The sequence below is a fragment of the Aedes albopictus genome, chromosome 1 (genome assembly GCF_035046485.1).
Source record: "Aedes albopictus strain Foshan chromosome 1, AalbF5, whole genome shotgun sequence".
Lineage (NCBI taxonomy): Eukaryota > Metazoa > Arthropoda > Insecta > Diptera > Culicidae > Aedes > Aedes albopictus.
In genome coordinates, this window is record NC_085136.1 from 148,396,672 (window position 1) to 148,418,175 (window position 21,504).

Below are 21,504 nucleotides of genomic sequence, written 5' to 3' on the forward strand. Positions count from 1 at the left end.
TGACCATCGCTATATCTTTTTTGAACATTTAAATGTTACTTCGCAAACATTGCGTTTCAGGAATCCTCGGTCAACAAACTGGGATCTTTATACTGATTTGGTTGCAGCCAAATTTCATGGATATTCACCATCCATTGACACTCCAAGTGATTTAGATGATGCCGTTGATACTACAACGACCTTCATCATGGAAGCTTTTGAAGAAGCATGCCCTCTACGGTCTGTGAAGATCACAAGAGGAACCCCTTGGTGGAACTCTGATCTGGCGAAACTCAGGAAACAATGTAGAAAGAGTTGGAACAGACGACGTTCGGCTGGTTCGGAGGCTTTCAGGTCGGCTCGCAAGGCCTACAGGAAAGCTCTCCGGTCTGCTGAACGATCCGGCTGGAAAAACCTTTGTACAAATGTTTCCAGCTTGAGTGAAGTCAGTCGGTTAAACAAAATCCTTGCGAAATCTAAGGATTTCCGGGTGAACGAACTTCGTTTGCCAAATGGCGATCTGACTTCCTCTGATGAGGAAGTTCTGGAATGCTTATTCAGCACACACTTCCCTGGATGTGTGGATATTACATCTTCGGATGATCCTGATGTCTTTTCTTGTAGTTATGATTCTTTAGCTTCGGCTCGGAGTATTGTTACTATAGAATCGATTGAGTGGACTCTTAATAGCTTTGCTCCTTTCAAATCTCCTGGGGCAGATGGGATTTATCCTATTTTGCTTCAGAAGGGATTTGATTATTTCAAACATGTTTTGAAAAAACTACTTGTTTGCAGTTTTGCTACAGGGTATATTCCCAAATCCTGGAGGGATATTACTGTAAAGTTTATTCCGAAAGTGGGTCGTGCGTCGTATGAAGAAGCAAAGAGTTTCAGACCTATCAGTTTGACCTCTTTTCTTCTGAAATGCTTAGAACGCACTGTGGATCATCATATCCGTGATGTTCATCTGGCCAACGTGCCTCTTCATGTGAACCAACATGCCTACCAATCTGGTAAGTCCACTGTGACTCTTTTACACAAGGTTGTTTACGATATCGAGAAAGCATTCGCTCAAAAGCAATCTTGTTTGGGTGTTTTCTTAGATATCGAGGGTGCCTTTGACAACGTGCCTTTCGATGCCATATTGGAAGCCGCACGGAGTCATGGTATATCTCCAATGATTTCCAATTGGATTCACCAAATGCTCAAAAACCGATATCTCTTCTCGACATTGCGTCTAGCAGGGATTAGGAAATTGAGTGTTTGTGGATGCCCCCAAGGGGGAGTCTTATCACCGCTTTTGTGGAATCTCGTAGCAGATACGCTATTGAGGCAACTCAATAATAGCGGTTTTCCTACTTATGGTTTTGCCGACGACTACCTAACATTGTTAGTTGGTATGTGCATCAGCACCCTTTTCGACCTGATGCAAAACGCCCTTCAGGTAGTTGAGGGTTGGTGTCGCCAATATGGCCTTTCGGTTAATCCGAGTAAAACATCTATTGTTCTTTTCACGGAAAGGCGAAACCGTAATGGCGTTCGACCTTTGCGTCTCTTTGATTCTGAAATCGATGTGACTGAACAGGTAAAGTACGTTGGAGTCATTCTTGATTCCAAGCTTTCCTGGACACCTCACATTGAGTTCAGAATCAAGAAAGCTTGTATGGCCTTCGGGCAATGCCGGCGTACTTTTGGTACAACTTGGGGTCTAAAACCCAAGTATATCAAATGGATTTACACAACTGTGGTTCGGCCAATATTGGCTTATGGATGTCTTGTGTGGTGGCAAAAGGGTGAAGTGAGAACGGTCCAATCAAAATTAGGCCATCTCCAAAGGATGTGCTTAATGGCGATGTCTGGAGCGTTCTCTTCAACTCCTACGGCAGCGCTAGAAGTTCTCTTTGACGTTGCCCCACTACACATTCATCTCAAACAAGAAGCCCTTTCTTGCACTTACCGGTTACGGGTACTCGGTCTACTAGAGGAAACTCCTGTGAACCGCAGTTCAACACACACCTCGTTGTTTCCACTTTTGGTGAATTGGGACAAAGTTGTCCTTGCTCCAAGTGATCTTACAATTGCTTGTAATTTTCCATATAGGACATTTTCCACGAACTTCCCTTCCCGGGAAGAGTGGACATCTGGTTATCTGGAAAGAAGTATTTCAGACGGCATAGTATGTTACACTGATGGCTCCCTTCTCGAAGGTCGAGCAGGTGCTGGTGTTTATTCTCGTGAGCTAAGGCTGTATCGGTCTTATTCACTTGGTAGACACTGTACCGTTTTTCAGGCCGAAATCTTTGCTCTTATGTGCGGAGTGCAATCAGCACTTCAGCAGCACGTAATGGGCAAAGTAATATACTTCTGTTCAGATAGCCAGGCTGCTATTAAAGCACTTGCTTCGGCCAACTCCAGGTCGAAGATAGTTATCGCTTGTCGAACTCAAATCGAGGAGCTGAATTCAGCAAACGCTGTTCACCTTCTATGGGTACCTGGTCATTCTTCCATCGCTGGAAATGAATTGGCTGATGAGTTAGCTCGCTCTGGAGCATCACATGACTTCATTGGCCCTGAGCCAGCTATTCCGATATCGAAGTGTTGGATTAAGCTTCAGATTCACACCTGGGCTGTCACTCAACACAGACAATATTGGAATAGTTTGGAGTCATGTCGTCAAACCAAATTGTATAGTGCTGAGCCATCTCTACGGGTGGCGAAGTATCTAACTAATCTGTCTAAGCAGAATTGCAGCATGCTGGTCAAAGCATTGACTGGCCACTGCCGACTCAGCTATCACATGGCGAATATTCAGCAAGCTGATTCATTTGCCTGTGATAGCTGTGAATCCGATTATGGAACTTCGTATCATTTGATATGTAACTGTCCAGTTTTCGCGCAACTGCGTTTCCGAGTATTCGGTAAACACTTATTAAGTGAAACTGACTTCAGAAACCTGAATCTTCAGGATATTCTGTTGTTCTTAACCCGCTGTGGTAAAGAGCTATAGGCTCTCTTTCGCTTTATGCGTTATTACAGTGTCCTTTTCAGGGCGCTGTTTGAACCCATTGTGGTACGCTTGTGCGTTAGTACCCTCTTCCAGGGTATTTTTTTCCTATTTCCCTACCTGTCCCTATCCCCATCCAAATCCTTTTTCCTTCCTTTTCCCTCAGGTAGATGATGAAATAGGCTGTTATTTTGGCGATGGCGCAAATGTCCCAAATGGAGGATAACGTGCCTCTGGAGCCGGCCTTCTGATACCTGATACCTGGTTTACTATTGGATGTGAGATTCAGACATACTGGGCGACGCTTATTAAAAGTTTACAATAGTTTAGAATTTCTCAAAAAGTTTTCAACAAATTTTGATTAGTTGAGAAACTATTTTTTGGTAAAATCTTTAAACACTTTATAAGAAGTTACATCATGTTGAATATTTTTTGAATAAATATAAAGTGCATTATTTATCAAAATTTAAACTACGACTAGTCAGTTAGAAACTTGAACCAAACGGCTTTTAAACTGAAAATTCTTTACAAGATAAACAACTTTTCCAATAACATCAACATTCTAAAAGCCTAAAGTCTAAGTAATTAGAGTCCCGAGATATATGAGTTTCAATTTCGTAGGTGTTACGTCTGTTTGTCGGTGATTCTTGTTATATCAAAAATAGATGTAACACTGACGTAATATCCATCCCATACATTTCAAGATCCTAACTATTTAGACAGTTGGTGTCCTCGACAAAATTGTTTGGCAAGTCAAGAACTTTCAATTGATGGGCCGTATGATTTCAAATCCTTCCACTAGGAGGCGCATTTTTAGTTTTACTTATCTCAGGATTGTGATTAATTGGAAAGATGGTTGCTTCATTAAACCTCGAGCGATCGCGCTGTTGTATTTTGTACAACGCGTTGAAAAAATCTCGCTTTTTGTACTCAACATTAGCGTGGTGCTGACGCAGGTAGCAAACCGCGCGAGTTACGGAAGGTTAAAGTTGTTTGGTAGATCACTAGACTTTCAGTTTAATAGCCGTATGGTATTAATTTCTGCCACACAGTGGTGGTAGTTGCAATTTTCAAAAGCATGCCAATTTTATTAATTGCTCAAAACACATTCAACAAGCCGTTACTTTTTATAAAATATATCAAAAATTCTCAAATTTTGACTGATAGTTCCTCATCTTGTTATCTGTAATTTCTACAATTTTGGACTTGATTGGTTAGCTCTACACAAAGATGGAGCGCTTTAAGCAGACTCATATTTTTGACTGTGTTCTATTAACTCTTATATCTAAGGAATAAGTGAATCAAATTAAATTAAATTTTGAGAGTTAGGAATTATATATTGATCTTTGATTACAATTTGATTTGAATACAATATGTTTAAAGTGAAAAAAGTTCCAGCTTGTAGAAACTTTTCAAGAAATTTTGATCCCTTGCCTGCTTTTGCAAAATGGAAACTTACGTCTTCTAGTGGCAAAATCTCGCATTTATTGGTAAATCAACTACAAGTCCTTTACTCACCAAACAACTTTGCCGAAGAAATCGTATTTCAATGTAAAAGGGATCCTGAGATGTATGAAATTTAAAATTTGTAAGTTCTCTAGCGCCGCCTGTTGGTGGAATTTTAATTCAAATCATTCATCAACTGTAAGTCTTTGACCAACTTAATAACATTGTAATTTCGTCAGCGTTTCGTCCGTTGGCCACTCATATCACAGAAATTTTCGGTTTGAGTGGTATTAGATTACGATTAAAAAATTTTACAATATCGCAGTACAATTACAGAGCTCATACACAACGAGAACGAAACTGTTTTGAATATAGAACTACGTTTGTCCAATTCAGAAGCCGTCCAATCCAGAAAGATTTGGTCTTTTCCACCAAACTTTTTTTCGTGACGTTACAACGCAAACTTCAACCAGGTGAAACTCAGACTTCCGTGAACTGATTTTCTTTATTTTAGTCTCGTTTGAAAGATCTTTTCGAGTACAAAGAGCATGCAAAATTTCAAATTTGTAACGTTTTCCGTATTTGAATCAAATTTGAAAATGTTGATTTTTCGTGACGTTACAACGCAATAAAAACCCATACTATGATCAGCCATATTTCAGAGTTGTAAAGTTTTCGGATTATAAATCTTTTTATGCTAAAAAATCTACATACATTTATCTACAAATGATGGAAGACTTTTGAAAAATCAGTGTATTGGTGTTTAAAATACGACAGTTTGGATGAAAATTGTGCCTAAAAGACATATAATCACGATTTTAATGTTAATGTTAATCGTCGTTCAATTTATATTTATTGTCACACTAATATCATGTCGAATACATTAATGGATGACAAAAGTAATGTAGAATGTGATAAAAATGTCAAATATGCCTAAACTCAACTTTGAAAAAATTGTATTGAGGATACGGAGCCCGTAGAATGTGTCAAGTATTTCTTGATTCTTTTATGACATGAAATTTACATGACTAACAACATTCATGAATTTAATTATAAAAATCAAACGAAACAGATATGCTTAATAGTTTTGTAATAATAACTTCTTTGTTTTAAGTTCATTCTCGGGATTGGGACGCACTGAAGGATGAACTAAGGACTGTTCATTTTATAAAGGGGACAACTTTGCAAGGCTATAAAAAGAAAACGCGTAGTTAAAATTTGAGCAGCCTTGGTTGGTTGTTCAGTACATTATATTAGCAGATAAAAACTATAATTAAATTGGGTTAAAATTGTTGGACTTCATAGAAATGTGGCAAAGTGTTAGGAGAGGTCAATTTTTCGATCCCCAAAAACTAAAGATAAACACAAAATTACTGTAAATCATCGGTGTAGCGTTTTTAATTTCATGAAAGTGTTTGCCATACTGCAGCAGTACGAGTGATACATATTCTGGCAAAATATAGACCTAATCGGAATATTAGTTATTGAGATATTAAAGTTACAAGTTGGTCTCGATTTTCAGAACAAAATTTATTTGTTAAACAAAAAATATGAGAATATAAATTTTGAATGTTTTCAATGGATCTAGCCGAAAGTACTAATAATGCAGTTTCAAATGCATAAAACCGCTTCTTGATAGCATTGTTGGCTTGGTTACTGTGCTTCATGGCAGTTACCGGAGGAAAAACAGCTTCGTTCTTTGAAGGTTCTTCTAAATAACGATGTAACCCATTGCAAATACAACATAACAATGATGTCGAAAATAAAACTTTACATGTAGTTATTTTCAAATAAGGTATATAATCACATAGGATCAAGCCTTGCTGAAAATAAATAATAACAAGCTTCTCTAGAATCGAAAACTTGCATTTATGGGGCAAAAAAATATGAAATTTTTCACTATGGCCATAATTAAGGATTAAATTTATGATGAAGAATGTACTTTAAAGCATATTTTTCTTCGGTATAATTTAGAATGCGATTCTCTTCTATACTGGACAAATTTTGAACTGAATCCGTAGTGTTATTGCATCACTGGACTTAAATAAGTATGTTTTATCAATTTCATTGATAACAAGGCAACTTACTATATCAAGCTGTATAATGCTTGGTGCATTATTATTGACCAACTATTACGTTCTACCTTTAGTAGAATAGTATTAGATCCCAACACATTGAAAAGCTCATAAAAATTTTAATGTTATGTATGTGGAAAGTTATGTAGAATTTTGAGAAATTGTTTTTTACTGAGTTTTAACGAAAACCGCTCCAGTTCCATCACTAAGGACAATTTGTATAATGTTATATTTTTCCTACACTGTAGAATAGCTATGGAAGTTTATGCAAAAAACTGGTAATGATTTTATTGAAAAATAAAAAAGATATCACACAAATAAGGTGTCCTCTTTATAAAATGAACAGTCCTTAAATTTTGTTAAATTTCCGCTGATGCGTCGAAAAGATGCATTTGTTAGTAGCATAGGCTAAGATATTGATAAAAGAGTCCCCTATGATTAGTGATGCGTTTATTGCGTAGGTATTTTTATTGACTTTATCGCAGAACAAATACAATAACGAATAAATATATCGGCACCAACATTTCAAAAGGGCGTAACTGCTTTTGCAACCAATGCCTTCTCACAGAGCTGTGGGTCGTATTTCATTCATCTCACGCAATTCACATCCATTAATCGAAAGAGGAGGATTTTATCTTTCTATTTGTGCTAGTGGATTGCTCGGGAGGGATGGGATACGCTCCACAGCTTTGTGAGAAGGCATTGGTTGTAAATGCATTTACGCCCTCTTGAAATGTTGGTGCCGATATGACAAAATTGCACACTTCTGTTTAGCCCCAAAGGGTTTTTAAAGTAGGCATGCTTTCAATGTTTGCAGATGTACAGCAAAATTCATGTCAATATCAGCACTTAATCAAGTGTTTCTCCTTCCGTTTAAATTCTACAACTGATCCATTCAGTCAACACACAACGTGCAAGATATTGCAAAAAGGAGTGAACTCAACTCCCCAAAGACCGTTGACGTCTTGTCTTCGATCCCCCTCAGAACGGTGGTGTTGCGACAAGTCGGATCACATATTGCAAATCAATTTACAATCTATTATGAATATGAAATTGGTACACAAAAAAAGAATGTCAGAACACCAGACGCGCCAGCCCTTTCCTACCCCGATTGCGTTCATACATGTGCGGAAATTCGTTTCACAGTTAAGGGGGAAACTTTCTCCTCGACCGGCCGGAGCGACGCGCGTGGTGCAATGTATGGATTGCGAGGAAACACATACGGTATAGGAAGCGAAAGGTTAATTCAGCTTCCGCCGCCGAGGTGCGTGAGATTCCGGATCACTGGCACGCCGAACGAGAAAGAGAGAGGGTGCGTTGTTGCGTGTCTGGCTGATATGTGTTAGGGGACATGTTTTCTGCCTGGTTTGCAACACGTACCGGAATTGCTATTGACACAGTTCAAATGCCTGTCGGGAGCTGTCGGTATATTATAATTTACAATTTGAATTCCATTATCTTTCGATTGGGGAGTGTGTTCGGTGGCAACGATCCGGTTCGGGACTATTAGGCGAAATTAGGTAGGTTGGTATCGAAGAAGCGGAGAAGCCTCCGTTCATTTTGAGACACCTGATGCTTCGTAATCGATAAGCTCTGTAAAAATATATTCGTTTCATGTATTCTCTTATTTTTTAAACATGATTAACCAGCATACGCAAACGGGCAGCAATCGAGTGGCTCCAAATGGCCACGCCAAGACGACTACGACCAGAACGAGTGGCATGCCAGAATTCTGGCCAAAAACAAGTTCTCCAAGTTTGGACAGCATCCAAATCCCCAAGCCCAAGAAGCCCGATCTTCGCCAACACGAAGGACTTCGCCGCACTCAGAAATGAGCTGGGACGAAGATTGCATGTGCTACCAATCCCGATTATCAAAAGGTAGGCAGCTACCTGATGGACAAACGGCACGAATTCTACACCCATAAGCTAGCCCCTCAGGGTACGCCTTCGCAGCCCGGAAGAGTAAACCCTGGAGGCGATCAAGCAGACGCTGAAGATGCACAACCTGAAGCCTTTGAATGTTTTTCCCATCCGGCGTTGGAAAGACACCAACCAACGGGACCGGCATTACCTGGTCCACCTCGAGAAGGGCTCTACCACCTTGAAGGAACTCCGGGACGTGAAGACCCTGTTCCAGATCAACATCGGGTGGTACAAGTTCCACCCCTGAAAACGCCAGGTGACCCAGTGCATCTATTGCCTCACCTACGGACATGGTGCCAAAAACTTATCGACATTATCGACATTATCGACGTCAGGACTTATCGTGGCGCCAACATCGACTCCGACCACTATCTGCTGATGGTCAAACTGCACCCAAAACTTTCCGTCGTCAACTATGTACGGTATCGACGACCGCTACGGTACAACCTAGAGCGACTAAAACAATCGGATGTCGCTTCAGCATACGCGCAGAATCTCGAGGCCGCGTTGCCAGACGAAGGCAAGCACAATGGGGATCCTCTAGAGGACTGTTGGAGTACAATGACAACAATCATCAACGACGCAGCCGAGACCATCGGGTGCGTGGAACGGGATCGACGGAACGAATGGTTCGACGAGGAGTGCAAAACGGTTTTGGAGGAGAAGAACGCAGTAAGGGCGGTAATGCTGAAGCAAGGGAGCCGAACGTGAAACGTTACAAACAAAAGCGGAAATAGCAGACCCGCCTCTTTCGGGAGAAAAAGCGCTGCCTGGAAGAAGCGGAGTGCGAAGAAATGGAACTGCTGTGCCGTTCCCAAGAAACACGGTAGTTCTATCAGAACCTCAACGCATCCCGCAACGGCTTCGTGCCGCGAGCCAAAATGTGCAGGGATAAGGACGGAGGCCTCTTGACGGACGGACGTGAGGTAATCGAAAGGTGGAAGCAGCACTTCGATCAGCACCTGAATGGCGTGGAGAACGTAGACACGGAAGACCACAGCAACGGAGGAAAGACGACGCCAGTGCAGTGGAGGACGGAAATGAACCAACTTCCACGCTGAGGGAAGTTAAGGATGCCATTCATCTGCTCAAAACTAACATAGCTGCGGGTAAGGATGGCAACGCAACGCAACGCAACGGAACTTATCAAGATGGTCCCAGAAAATTTGGCCACCTGTCTGCACCGGCTGATAGTCAGGATCTGGGAAACCGAACAGCTACCGGACTAGTGAAAGGAAGGCGTAATCAGCCCCATTCACAAGAAAGGTGACCATTTGGAATGTGAGAACTTCAGAGCGATCACTATTTTGAATGCTGCCTACAAAGTGCTATCCCAGATCATCTTCCGTCGTCTGTCATCTAAAACGAATTAGTTCATGGGAAGTTATCAAGCTGGCTTCATCGACGGGCGGTCGAAAACGGACCAAATCTTCACCTTACGGCAAAGCCTCCAGAAATGCTGTGAATACCAGGTCCTATCGCATCACCTGTTCATCGACTTCAAAGCGGCATACGGCAGTATCGACCGCACAGAGCTATGGAAAATCATGGACGAAAACGGCTCTCGCGGGAAGCTGACTAGACTGATTAAAGCAACGATGGACGGTGTGCAAAACTGCGTAAGGGTTTACGGTGAACTATCCAGTTCATTCGAATCTCGACGGGGACTGCGACAAGGTGATGGACTCTCATGCCTACTCTTCAACATCGCTCTGGAAGGTGTGATGCGACGAGCCGGGCTCAACAGCCGGGGAACGATTTTCACAAAATCTGGTCAATTTGTGTGCTTTGCGGACGACATGGACATTATCGCCAGACATTTGGAACGGTGGCAGAGCTGTACACCCACCTGAAACGCGAATCAGCACAGGTCGGACTGGTGGTGAATGCCTCAAAAACAAAGTACATGCTGGTAGGCGGAACCGAACACGACCGGATCCGTCTGGGCAGTAATGTTACGATAGACGGGGATACCTTCGAGGTGGTGGAGGAATTCGTCTACCTCGGATCCTTGCTAACGGCTGACAACAACGTGAGTCCTAAAATTCGAAGGCGCATCATCAGCGGAAGTCGACCTCTAATTCGTAAAGAACCACAGGATGACTTCGGGGCTGCGACTTATGCTTGGAATGGACCTCAAAAATCGCTCAAGCAATTTTCGTTCATTGCATTATTTTTCCAAGAAATTTAACACAGCGAGCTATATTTGATTTGACGTTTCTTCTCTGTACCGTACTGAATTTTCAACGCATAAAGACAGGTTAAGAAATTTCTTGCGATCTGCGTATTACCTAGACTGTTAATGATTTGCTGAACATATTTCTAGAACGGACATTCAAATTTCTTCTTTCTTGTTTGGCGTACCGTCCCCACTGGGGCAAAACCTGCTCCTCAGCTTAAGTGTTATATGAGCACTTCAACAATTTGTTACTGAGAGCTACCTCTGCCAATGACCATTTTTCATGTATATCATGTGGCAGACAAGGAAGTCAGAAAAGTTTCCTTTACGAAAACTTCCTGAACTGACCGGGAATCTAACCCATCACTCCCAGCATGGTGGTCATGATGGATACCCACGCTTTTACAGCTCTGGTTTCATGAGTTATATCTAAATTCCTATGGATTTCGAATGCCACCACAACAAGCCGTCAAACCACTTCAGCCAGAACGCTTTCCCGTAGACTAGTAATCTCAGCAAATGTTTTTTTTTTCTAGAAAGCTGCCTTATGTTCCAAAAATGGTAGAAAAATGTTGACTCATGGGACACCAATCATACCGTCGGAGCTGAACCTGACGAAACAAGGCGGAAACAATAAAGACATTGAAACAAATGCGAAAGATTATCTAAGATTATGCCTCTGTTGCTGCTCCTAAATACCGTCGGTTCGCCAAAAGCAATACTAATAGCAGCTAAACGGAAAAGTTTTCCCCCTTGGCAATGGAACAGAGCGAGCGAGCGTCAACCCACCACCGACTCAGTGAACTAGGCTGAACAAATTGAGGCACCAAATTTTAAAACGTTTTGACTGGATTGAGCATCTCAGTGGCTTTGATACCCATTCCCAGCCTCGTCAGTGCAGGAGGAGCCAAGAAAAACTTCTTCCTCGTGGGTGGTGTGGTGCTGGGGCGCGTTCCTATGTGAACGAATCCTGCAGGCTTAGCGCGCTAAGACTTTAAACATATTTCAAGAAATAAACACCGTCATTTATTTCAATTTTCACTGTCCTAAAGGATTGTGATTAATGTTGCATTTTTCGGGTGGCACCGTTGTTCGTGGTACCGAAAGGGGATTAAGTTGGTGAATGGAAGCAGTGCGAGGGCGGAATTTTCACGGGATGTGGTGCTAACGAGCCGTCACTAGGCAACCCGAGAGCAGCTCCAGTTTCATCCTGCTCTCAAGTATCCCGCTGCTGGAGGAAAGTTCTTCAATTTGGCTCGGAAAATTTAGAGTTTCATCATCAACGTTAGCAGCTTAAAGTCGCTAAACAACAACAACAGCAACGACAAGCGCCCTCGGGAAAAGACACACGCGGTGATATCGATTATACTTCAAGATGTTTCCGCGAGTGCTTACACAAAAACAGCTCCCGGCAGTTTAGCGAAATGGAAGCGTACGAGACGACGACGAGACGTGGTGCGACGGGAGCAACTGGGAATAATAATTATTTTTCCAAGCGCGCGTAAAGGTTGAAGGGTGAAAAACAAAACCAGTGCCACCACCGTGGGTGGCATTTTAGCGAGCTGAAGACGTGAAATTAAAACACTTTATTGTCTTTTTTTTCTGCGCACATACCGCATTGGGACGGTGACGGCAGGCTGTTAAATGACGCGACAACAGCCGCCGGAAGGAAAGAAACGATTCTAGACAGGATATACGAAATGCTTCCTCCGATGGGGGTTATGAAATGACTGAGATGTGCATTGTTTCGATAAATGTAGAATAAAGTTGATATTTACACATGATATATTACACGTCACTTAGATTTTGGTGGTGGAAGACTACTTATGACTAAGAATTAGTATTCATCATTTTTTTTTTTTTCATAAGCGCATATATCAAATTATATTATAGAGGAGTCCGGTGTCTCCATTTGGTAATAGTATTAATCATAGAAAAATACTACTACTCAGATAGGTGACCTGACTATATACTAGGCCGTCCCTATTTTTGCAAAAGTTAGAAATAATTAAAGTTCAATATTGCAAAACGATCGTTTTAGCTAAACAACCATGATGCCAAAATTGAAAGTCCGTATCTCAAGGCTAAATGGTCCCCCACGGGGCCTAAAGTTCTTAAAAATTGTAATATGGGGTCACAAAAACATGATTTTTTTTTCGACAAAGAAAATCTACAAAAATCGATGATCGATGATTTTAGTAGAATTACATAAAATCTTAAACTCAGGCATCTCAAAAAATGGTCAAAATGTTCGTTTTGAGTATTTTTTTCGTCAATAACTCAGAAACAAAAAGAGATATCGCAGTTCTGAGTCCATTTTGTGCCCTTTGAGATTCTAAAACCACCGATTTTAGTAGAATAGTGTATATTTTTAGTCAAGAAAAAATCATGTTTTTTGTCACCCCATACAATTTTTGAGAACTTAAGGCCCCATGGGGGGACCACTTAGCTTTGAGTAACGAACTCCAAATATTGGCATGAAGGATTTTTATCTTAAATGATCGTTTCGCAATATTATACTTTTAACATTTCCAACTTTTGCAAAAATAGGGACGGCCTACTATATACCAACTATGTCCAGACAACCAGGAGTCGCATAATGATGCACGCATTATTGCTGTGTGCGTTCAAGATGCAAGCAATGCCCAAATGCGCTCCAAACGCGGTAACACAGTGTTACCAAAGGCAACTTAGCAGCCATAGTCAAAACCACCGCCAACCTAGGATTCAAAAGCTCCCACTGACATAGGGTTACTTGTTAGAAAATCTTACCGCAGTTGGTGCTCCCGCATTTAATATTTGCATTTCGAATGCACACAGCAATACATCGGGTAAAGTAATTTAAAGTTCTCGCATAGGCGTGCGAGTGAGCCCACAAAATGGAAAATAAATTAGCACTATTAACATACTACGATGATTATATGACTTCACTTGGTACTTTAACTTATGTTGTCAGTCTAACTCGCATAGGGGTATGAAGAAAGTCGCATAAATCAAAAGATAAACTCATTTAATTATTCATACAAACTCGCATAAGCATGAATCGTTTATGTGGACATAATGGACAATGATAAACTTGAAAGTTGTTGTTTGACTGTTGCTCCAGTACCCAAACCATACGAGAGAGTAAAAAGATTTCACTGTGATTACTGAATCATCTATTTTGTTTACATGGTCTTGAAAATCAACAGTGAGTCTCGCTCCATAGTTATTGACATGACATAATCTGCGGAAACGCCAATGCATAACCCGTAGCTTCCGGGAAGGTAAGCCCAGCTCCCTGGATTAGTGGGTTGGTGTCAGGCCCTGCGAGCCAGCCTTAAAAAAGACTAGCACCGGAAAATCAACAAGGGAAGAATGCGAACCAATACCAATGGCAACGACCACAGCGACGAAAAGGGACTTGCGATTGGAAGCTCAGTACGTGGAACTGCAGATCTCTCAACTTCATCGGGAGCACCCGCATACTCGCCGATATACTGAGTTGCGGCAACACACGTGAGCTGGGAACAGCTTTTATAGTGATGAGCGACATGCAGAGGCGCGTGATCGGTGGTGGCCGATCGACAAAAGAATGTGCAGGTTGAGGATCAAGGGCCGATTCTTCAACATTAGCATAATGAACGTGCACAGCCCTCACTCCTGAAGCACTGATGATGACAAAGGCGCATTTTACGCGCAGCTTGAACGCGAGTACGACCGCTGCCCAAACCACGACGTCAAGATCATCATAGGGGATCTAAACGCTCAGGTAGGCCAGGAGGAGGAATTCAGACCGACGATTGGAAAGTTCAGCGCCCACCAGCTGACGAACGAAAATGGCCTACGCCTCATCGATTTCGCCGCCTCCAAGAACATGGCCATTCGTAGCACCTTCTTCCAGCACAGCCTCCCGTATCGTTACACCTGGAGATCACCAGAGATGGCATTTCACCGTAGCGATTCACTGCGGCGTCAGTTTATCGACCACACTGGGGATAGGAACATTTTTCACCACACCAAGAAGCCAGTTTCTCTTGTTTTGGGTGGTAGGTAGACCAAGCGCTAGTGCGTGCTCTTGCTCGTCCGCCTTGGATCGAGTGTGGCTCACTCTTTCGCGCGCATCGCTCTCCGGCGCTCTCCCGTGTTTTCACCCAGCAGTCACCGAATTATCACCATGGTGTCGCCGGGGCGAGAACTCTCCGGTGTTTCACCGCAGCGCGCACTCTGGCGCAAAAACCTCACTGGAGCGCGCGCCCGGGTGATTTTTTACACTTTCACCGAAGAGAATTTTAAATCGCTCTCGCCGCACTGTTGTGTGGCCTAGTGCTCAGGGAGCTAAGAGATTTATTTCTACCCACCAAGCTTGCGCGCATCCGAATCGCAGTGGTGGATCCACATATAAGAGAAGGGCTCCTGTTCAGATGCACAGCGTGAGTGGTGTATTTTCTATTTCTCTTTTCCACACTGAGGATATGGACATCTCTGGAGATCACCACAACAAACGGAATCGCAAATCGACCACGTTCTGATTGATGGACGGCACTTCTCCGACATTATCGACGTCAGGACCTATCGTGGCGCTTATATCGACTCTGATCACTACCTGGTGATGGTTAAACTGCGCCCAAAACTCTCCGTTATTAACAATGTACCGGCGGCCGCCTCGGTACGATTTAGAGCGACTGAAGCAACCGGATGTCGCCACCGCATACGCGCAGAATCTCGTGGCAGCGTTGCCGGACGAGGGTGTGCTCGATGTGGCTTTTCTAGAGGACTGCTAGAGTACAGTCAAAGCAGCCATCAACAACGCAGCCGAGAGCACTATCGGGTACGTAGAACGGAGTCGACGAAACGATTGGTTCGACGAGGAGTGCAGAGCGGTTCTGGAGGAGAAGGATGCAGCACGGGCGGTAATGCTGCAGTAAGGGACTGGACAGAACGTGGAACGTTATAAACAGAAGCGGAAGCAGCAGACCCGCCTCTTTCGAGAGAAAAAGCGCCGCCTGGAAGAAACGGAGTGTGAAGAAATGGAACTGCTGTGCCGTTCCCAAGAAACACGGAAGTTCTATCAGAAGCTCAACGCATCCCGCAACGGCTTCGTGCCGCGAGACGAAGGGATAAAGACGGAGGCCTCTTGACGGACGGACGTGAGGTGATCGAAAGGTGGAAGCAGCACTTCGATCAGCACCTGAACGGCGTGGAGAACGTAAGCACGGGAGCCCACGGCAATGGAGAAAACGACGACGCCAGTGCAGCGGAGGACAGAAATGAACCAACTCCCACGCTGAGGGAAGTTAAGGATGCCATTCACCAGCTCAAAACCAACAAAGCAGCTGGTAAGGATGGTATCGCAGTTGAACTCATCAAGATGGGCCCAGAAAAGTTGGCCACCTGTCTGCATCGGCTGATAGTCAGGATCAGGGAAACCGAACAGCTACCGGAGGAGTGGAAGGAAGAAGGGGTAATCTGCCCCAATCACAAGAAAGGCGACCATTTGGAATGTGAGAGCTTCAGGGCGATCACTATTTTGAATGCTGCCTACAAAGTGCTATCCCAGATCATCTTCCGTCGTCTGTCACCTAAAACAAACGAGTTCGTGGGAAGTTATCAAGCCGGCTTTATCGACGGCCGGTCGACAACGGACCAGATCTTTACTTACGGCAAATCCTCCAGAAATGCTGTGAATACCAAGTCCCAACGCATCACCTGTTCATCGACTTCAAAGCGGCATACGACAGTATCGACCGCGCAGAGCTATGGAGAATCATGGACGAAAACGGCTTTCCTGGGAAGCTGACTAGACTGATTAAAGCAACGGTGCAAAACTGCGTAAGGGTTTCGGGTGAACTATCTAGTTCATTCGAATCTCGCAGGAGACTTCGACAAGGTGATGGACTCTCATGCCTACTCTTAAACATCGCTCTGGAAGGTGTGATGCGACGAGCCGGGCTCAACAGCCGGGGAACGATTTTCACAAAATCCGGACAATTTTTGTGCTTTTCGGACGACATGGACATGATTGCCAGAACATTTGGAACGGTGGCAGAGCTGTACACCCGCCTGAAACGCGAAGCAGCAAAGATCGGACTGGTGGTGAATGCCTCAAAAACAAAGTACATGCTGGTAGGCGGAACCGAAAACGACCGGATCCGTCTGGGTAGTAATGTTACGATAGACGGGGATACTTTCGAGGTGGTGGAGGAATTCGTCTACCTCGGATCCTTACTGACGGCTGACAACAACGTGAGCCGTGAAATTCGGAGGCGCATCATCAGTGGAAGTCGGGCCTACTACGGGCTCCAGAAGAAAATGCGGTCGAAAAAGATTCACCCACGCACCAAATGCACCATGTACAAAACGCTAATAAGACCGGTAATCCTCTACGGGCACGAGACATGGACCATGCTCGAAGAGGACCTGCAAGCACTCGGAGTTTTCGAGCGACGCGTGCTAAGGACGATCTTCGGCGGTGTGCAGAGTGTGTGGCGGAGAAGAATGAACCACGAGCTCGCTGCACTTTACGGCGAACCCAGCATCCAGAAGGTGGCCAAAGCCGGAAGCATACGGTGGGCAGGGCATGTTGCAAGAATGCCGGACAACAACCCTGCAAAGCTGGTGTTTGCAACTGATCCGGTTGGCACAAGAAGGCGTGGAGCGCAGAGAGCACGATGGGCGGACCAGGTGGAGCGTGACTTGGCGAGCATCGGGCGCGACCGAGGATGGAGAGCGGCAGCCACGAACCGTGTATTATGGAGAAATATTGTTGATTCAGTTTTATCTTGAATTTGATGTAATACTAAATAAATGAATGAATGATATAGTCTAGGGTTTGCACCTTCATAGTCGCCTCCGCTGTGAGCCCTCACCTCAACGCCCTAACCAAGGAACTCTCCTTTTGTAGACTTTTGTAAACGGCGGCCTAGCATTTCTTGTCGCGCTTGAGTTGGAGGATCATTTAACCCGGACGAGTACATCAAATACTGCGCACGTCGGCTCCCAGATACATGAGCTTGGTGTCGCTTTGCATCGCCTTCAAGATGTCCAAGTTCGGTCTTTATAACGAGTGCATCGCCCTTCTCACACGCGCTTGACATCTTCTGGGTAACTGGGTTTGGTGTCCTTACAATCCTGCCCATCTCTCTCTCTTCTTGGCGTAACGTCCTCATTGGGACAAAGCCTGCTTCTCAGCTTAGTGTTCTATGAGCACTTCCACAGTTATTAACTGAGAGCTTCCTCTGCCAATGACCATTTTGCATGCGTATATCGTGTGGCAGGCACGAAGATACTCTATGCCCAAGGAAGTCAAGGAAATTTCCTTTACGAAAAGATCCTGGACCGACCGGGAATCGAACCCGTCACCCTCAGCATGGTCATGCTGAATACCCGTGCGTTTACCGCCTCGGCTATATGGGCCCTGCCCATCTTGCGGGTTTTTCTTCTTCCTCATCCGCTCAATTGTAGTCCAAGGGGGGTCCTCCAGTCGAGTCTCCTATTAAACGCTGCCACCCACATTACACCCACCGCAATTTTTCAGCTGTCTTGCATCCAATCCAGCTGTTTGGATACGCGGTGGGCGTAAAGTGAGTGGCAGCGTTCAAAAGGAGACCCGACTGTATCCTGTGGTTACTGAGGGGCTAACAATGATTGCAACCCCCTGTTCTTTTCTATCCATCCAACGTTCCCAGTTTTCGGGACGCTTGACTGTTGTTCGCCTACCAGCATTACTGCCGACCTTCGAGGTTACTAACCGCCTAGCCTTGTGGGCACCGCCTGGAAGCTCCTCACCTGACGGCTGCCTCGCTCGCTTCTGCGAGTGCTAACAAAAAACAGTCGGATCCGCCGTACCCTTTGGGCTACCTGCGAAAGCTAAGGCCTCCGTCTGGGTATACGTCTTATCCTTCCCAGTCAACCAGTGATCGTATAAGATGTTGCATAAGATGCTGAAGTGGAGGCGATATACGTTGCATTTTACATGCGCCTAAATGGAGACCTGCACGCATATGGCCTCCATTTTATCATCTTATGAAGCATCTTGCACGATTATTGGCTGTCTGGGTTTGCTTTCGCATGTTTCGCTAAAAAATAACAGTAACAAAAGTGATTATCAGAAGTGCCGAGATTACCCCTGCCAAGCCAAAGTACTATTACAATGTAATCGAAAGTGATGGTCGAAGTGGTTTAAACCCTAACAAAAGAAAGCCACAGTACACAACCTGAAAGTTGAATATGTTGGTTGATGGTCCTCTGAAGTTGTTGTTGTTTATCTTAGACTACTAATATCATGTTAAAATGGCGTCTGCTATTGACGGACTCTCTGATGTAATTTAATTTACCTAAGTATGTACGTAATTAACAATGTTTTTCAAATATAAAATCTTCAAACTCGATTCAAGACCACTCAAGTTCATTGCCTTATAGCCTCATAACTAGGAAAACAAAACTAAAATTGTCAATGTCCGCGGAATTCACACGCTCATTTTCGTACCACTCACCTGGTAATTTAAAAGGTAATGTTCCCATCAGTGGATCCGGCCCGAATCGTTGCGGTCCGAATGCAAACGGATGGAAGCCCTGATGTCGTATTTTGGACCGCGGCTCCCGAGGACCATCCACCGTCACTTTGATCGCCTTTGAGTACGTTGCAACCTGGATCGGAACCGTCGATATCACTATCGTCAGGGTGAAACTTTTTCCTGAAACAAAGACAACGACACACAAACACAACAAGAGAAAATCTCATTAGAAAGAAGACAATGTGAGAGTCATAAAAACGTCGAGAGTGAAACAATAGCATCCCGAGTGTGGGTCCCCTTGCTTTCATCTTCAAAGTTGAAGCCATGCTCGTGTCTCCCCGGAACACCAGACAGACTCCGGCTTGCGTGCAATCGATTAAAATTCTTGTGACTTCCCCCTTGCATGCGGAGCGCGATTTTTATCACTTTTTATGACGCTCTTCTGGCTGCTCTTATTTTTAATTTTCAACAAGCAGTGAACATTTTCGCTAACAAGATTACTCCCGCACACGAGACCACGCTGGCTGGCTGGCTGGCTGGCAGCCGCTGATCCCAATTCCAGTGATTTTCGATGCTGTTAAACCAATATCGTCCCCCGCGGCTCTTCGGTTTGCCGGCAGCGGTTCTCAGCCTTTTTTTACACTCACACTAGAAACCAATGAGATAGCTGCTTGAGGCTAACAAGCATTTTCTATAATGGTCTTCAATTTTATACCGAGAATACGTCAGCTTATCGGTCAATGTGGGAAAGGAGAGATCCCGTGTATCACTGCGTCTGCACAAGTCCATGACGATAGGGAATTGGTTATTTGGCAGAGAGTTCACGCTTGGTGTTTGGATGCCAGGCGTAAGCTGAGAGATTATGTGTTGATAACTCTGAAGACAATGCAGCTCAGTTCGCAGGATGCATAAACTGCAGGCGTTATAAATATTATAGATTGACACTGTGCTGTGGAAATTGGAAGGAAGGAAAACGGTTTTAGCATTCCGTTTCTGGTTCTAGCGAATGCCATGAATTGTATATGTAGAGAAGAGGAAAGAAGTACACAGAAAGATACAAAATAGGAAAAAAGGCTCTGGCCAGGGATTGAGCCCATGATCTTCTACATACGAACGAGAAACGTACTCTATATTGTATTTCAACAAAAAAAAAAAGAAGCATATCCGAAGCCAACTAACCAAACTAATGTGGGAACTGCTGATTCGCGGTTGTTAAATTGTGAGCCAAAGACCAAGCGCCATCGGGAAGTAAAAAAAAAACTTGCTGTGGAAAAGAAGTGATTGAAAAACATACCGCTGACTGGCGCTAGCGCTGCGCTGCTGGTTGACGGCAAGGGACGCGAGGACGCGTGACACACGACAATATTCGACAATCCCGGCCAGGACGACACCAACCGATCAGAAAAGGGAGAGCAGCGAAAAACAAACCAAATTGAATTAGTATAAGCTTAACTTATTGACGATGCCGTCGCTGAACGGAATAATAAACGCAATAAATAAATAAATGAAGGCAACGGAGAAAGATAAAAAAAAAAACAACAACATCCACCGGATTGCTTTGGGGAGGCGAAGAAAAAATCTCCTGCAGAAGATGAGGAGAGACCACGCAAAACCGATGGTTCGTGGCTGAGCACGGCCCGTGCCGGAAGAAGCGAATAACAACAGAAGCTGCGAAAAAATCATCGCGTGGCATCAACACGCCCGGGGGCATCAATTTTAATACGATTCGTTACGCTGCTTTCCGGCTAACTAGCCTGATGACTAGACAACAAAACGGAACTGCCGTCGTCGGTGGCTGGCCGGCACCTTCTGCCTCTCTACGACCCGCGCGCAATCATAAAATCGACAAGACAGCGAGATTTGGGTGCCCCTGCCCTGTCAGTTACCATCCAGCAACAGCGGGGATTCCATCAGAGCGGGATATCGTCGCCTTTGACAACGAAGGACGACAGATAAACACCGAGGCAGACCATTAGGAAGTTGGATGAAAATGTTTCATTGATATGGGGAAACGCTTTCGGAAGCACAGGAAGCAATGGTAGCTGTCATAAACGTTTGATGGCCGCAAGGAGTGTACGTTGACCTCGAATGACTTTGCCACAGATGTTTTGTTTTTCTCACGTTATCAATGGCACACAAGAATAACGTTTATCACAAAGACAGTAAGAATATTTTTGTAGCATCGTATTCAAATTTGGTTTTGTTGGCATTTGAACTTGAATTAGATTTGGTTTGGATTGTATTGGAATTGGATTTGGATTGGATTTGGATTGGATTTGGATTGGATTTGGATTGGATTTGGATTGGATTTGGATTGGATTTGGATTGGATTTGGATTGGATTTGGATTGGATTTGGATTGGATTTGGATTGGATTTGGATTGGATTTGGATTGGATTTGG

General features: G+C 44.0%; 1 protein-coding gene across 1 annotated transcript in view; it reads right to left on the reverse strand.

The window, feature by feature from the left end:
• The window catches only part of LOC109425263 (segmentation protein Runt), a 180,863-nt gene that overhangs the window by 49,605 nt on the left and 109,754 nt on the right, over positions 1-21,504 (reverse strand). Inside the window, exon 3 of the mRNA XM_029861751.2 lies at positions 19,083-19,283. Coding sequence (XP_029717611.2) covers positions 19,083-19,283 — 201 coding nt within the window. The remainder of the gene's footprint in view (positions 1-19,082; positions 19,284-21,504) is intronic.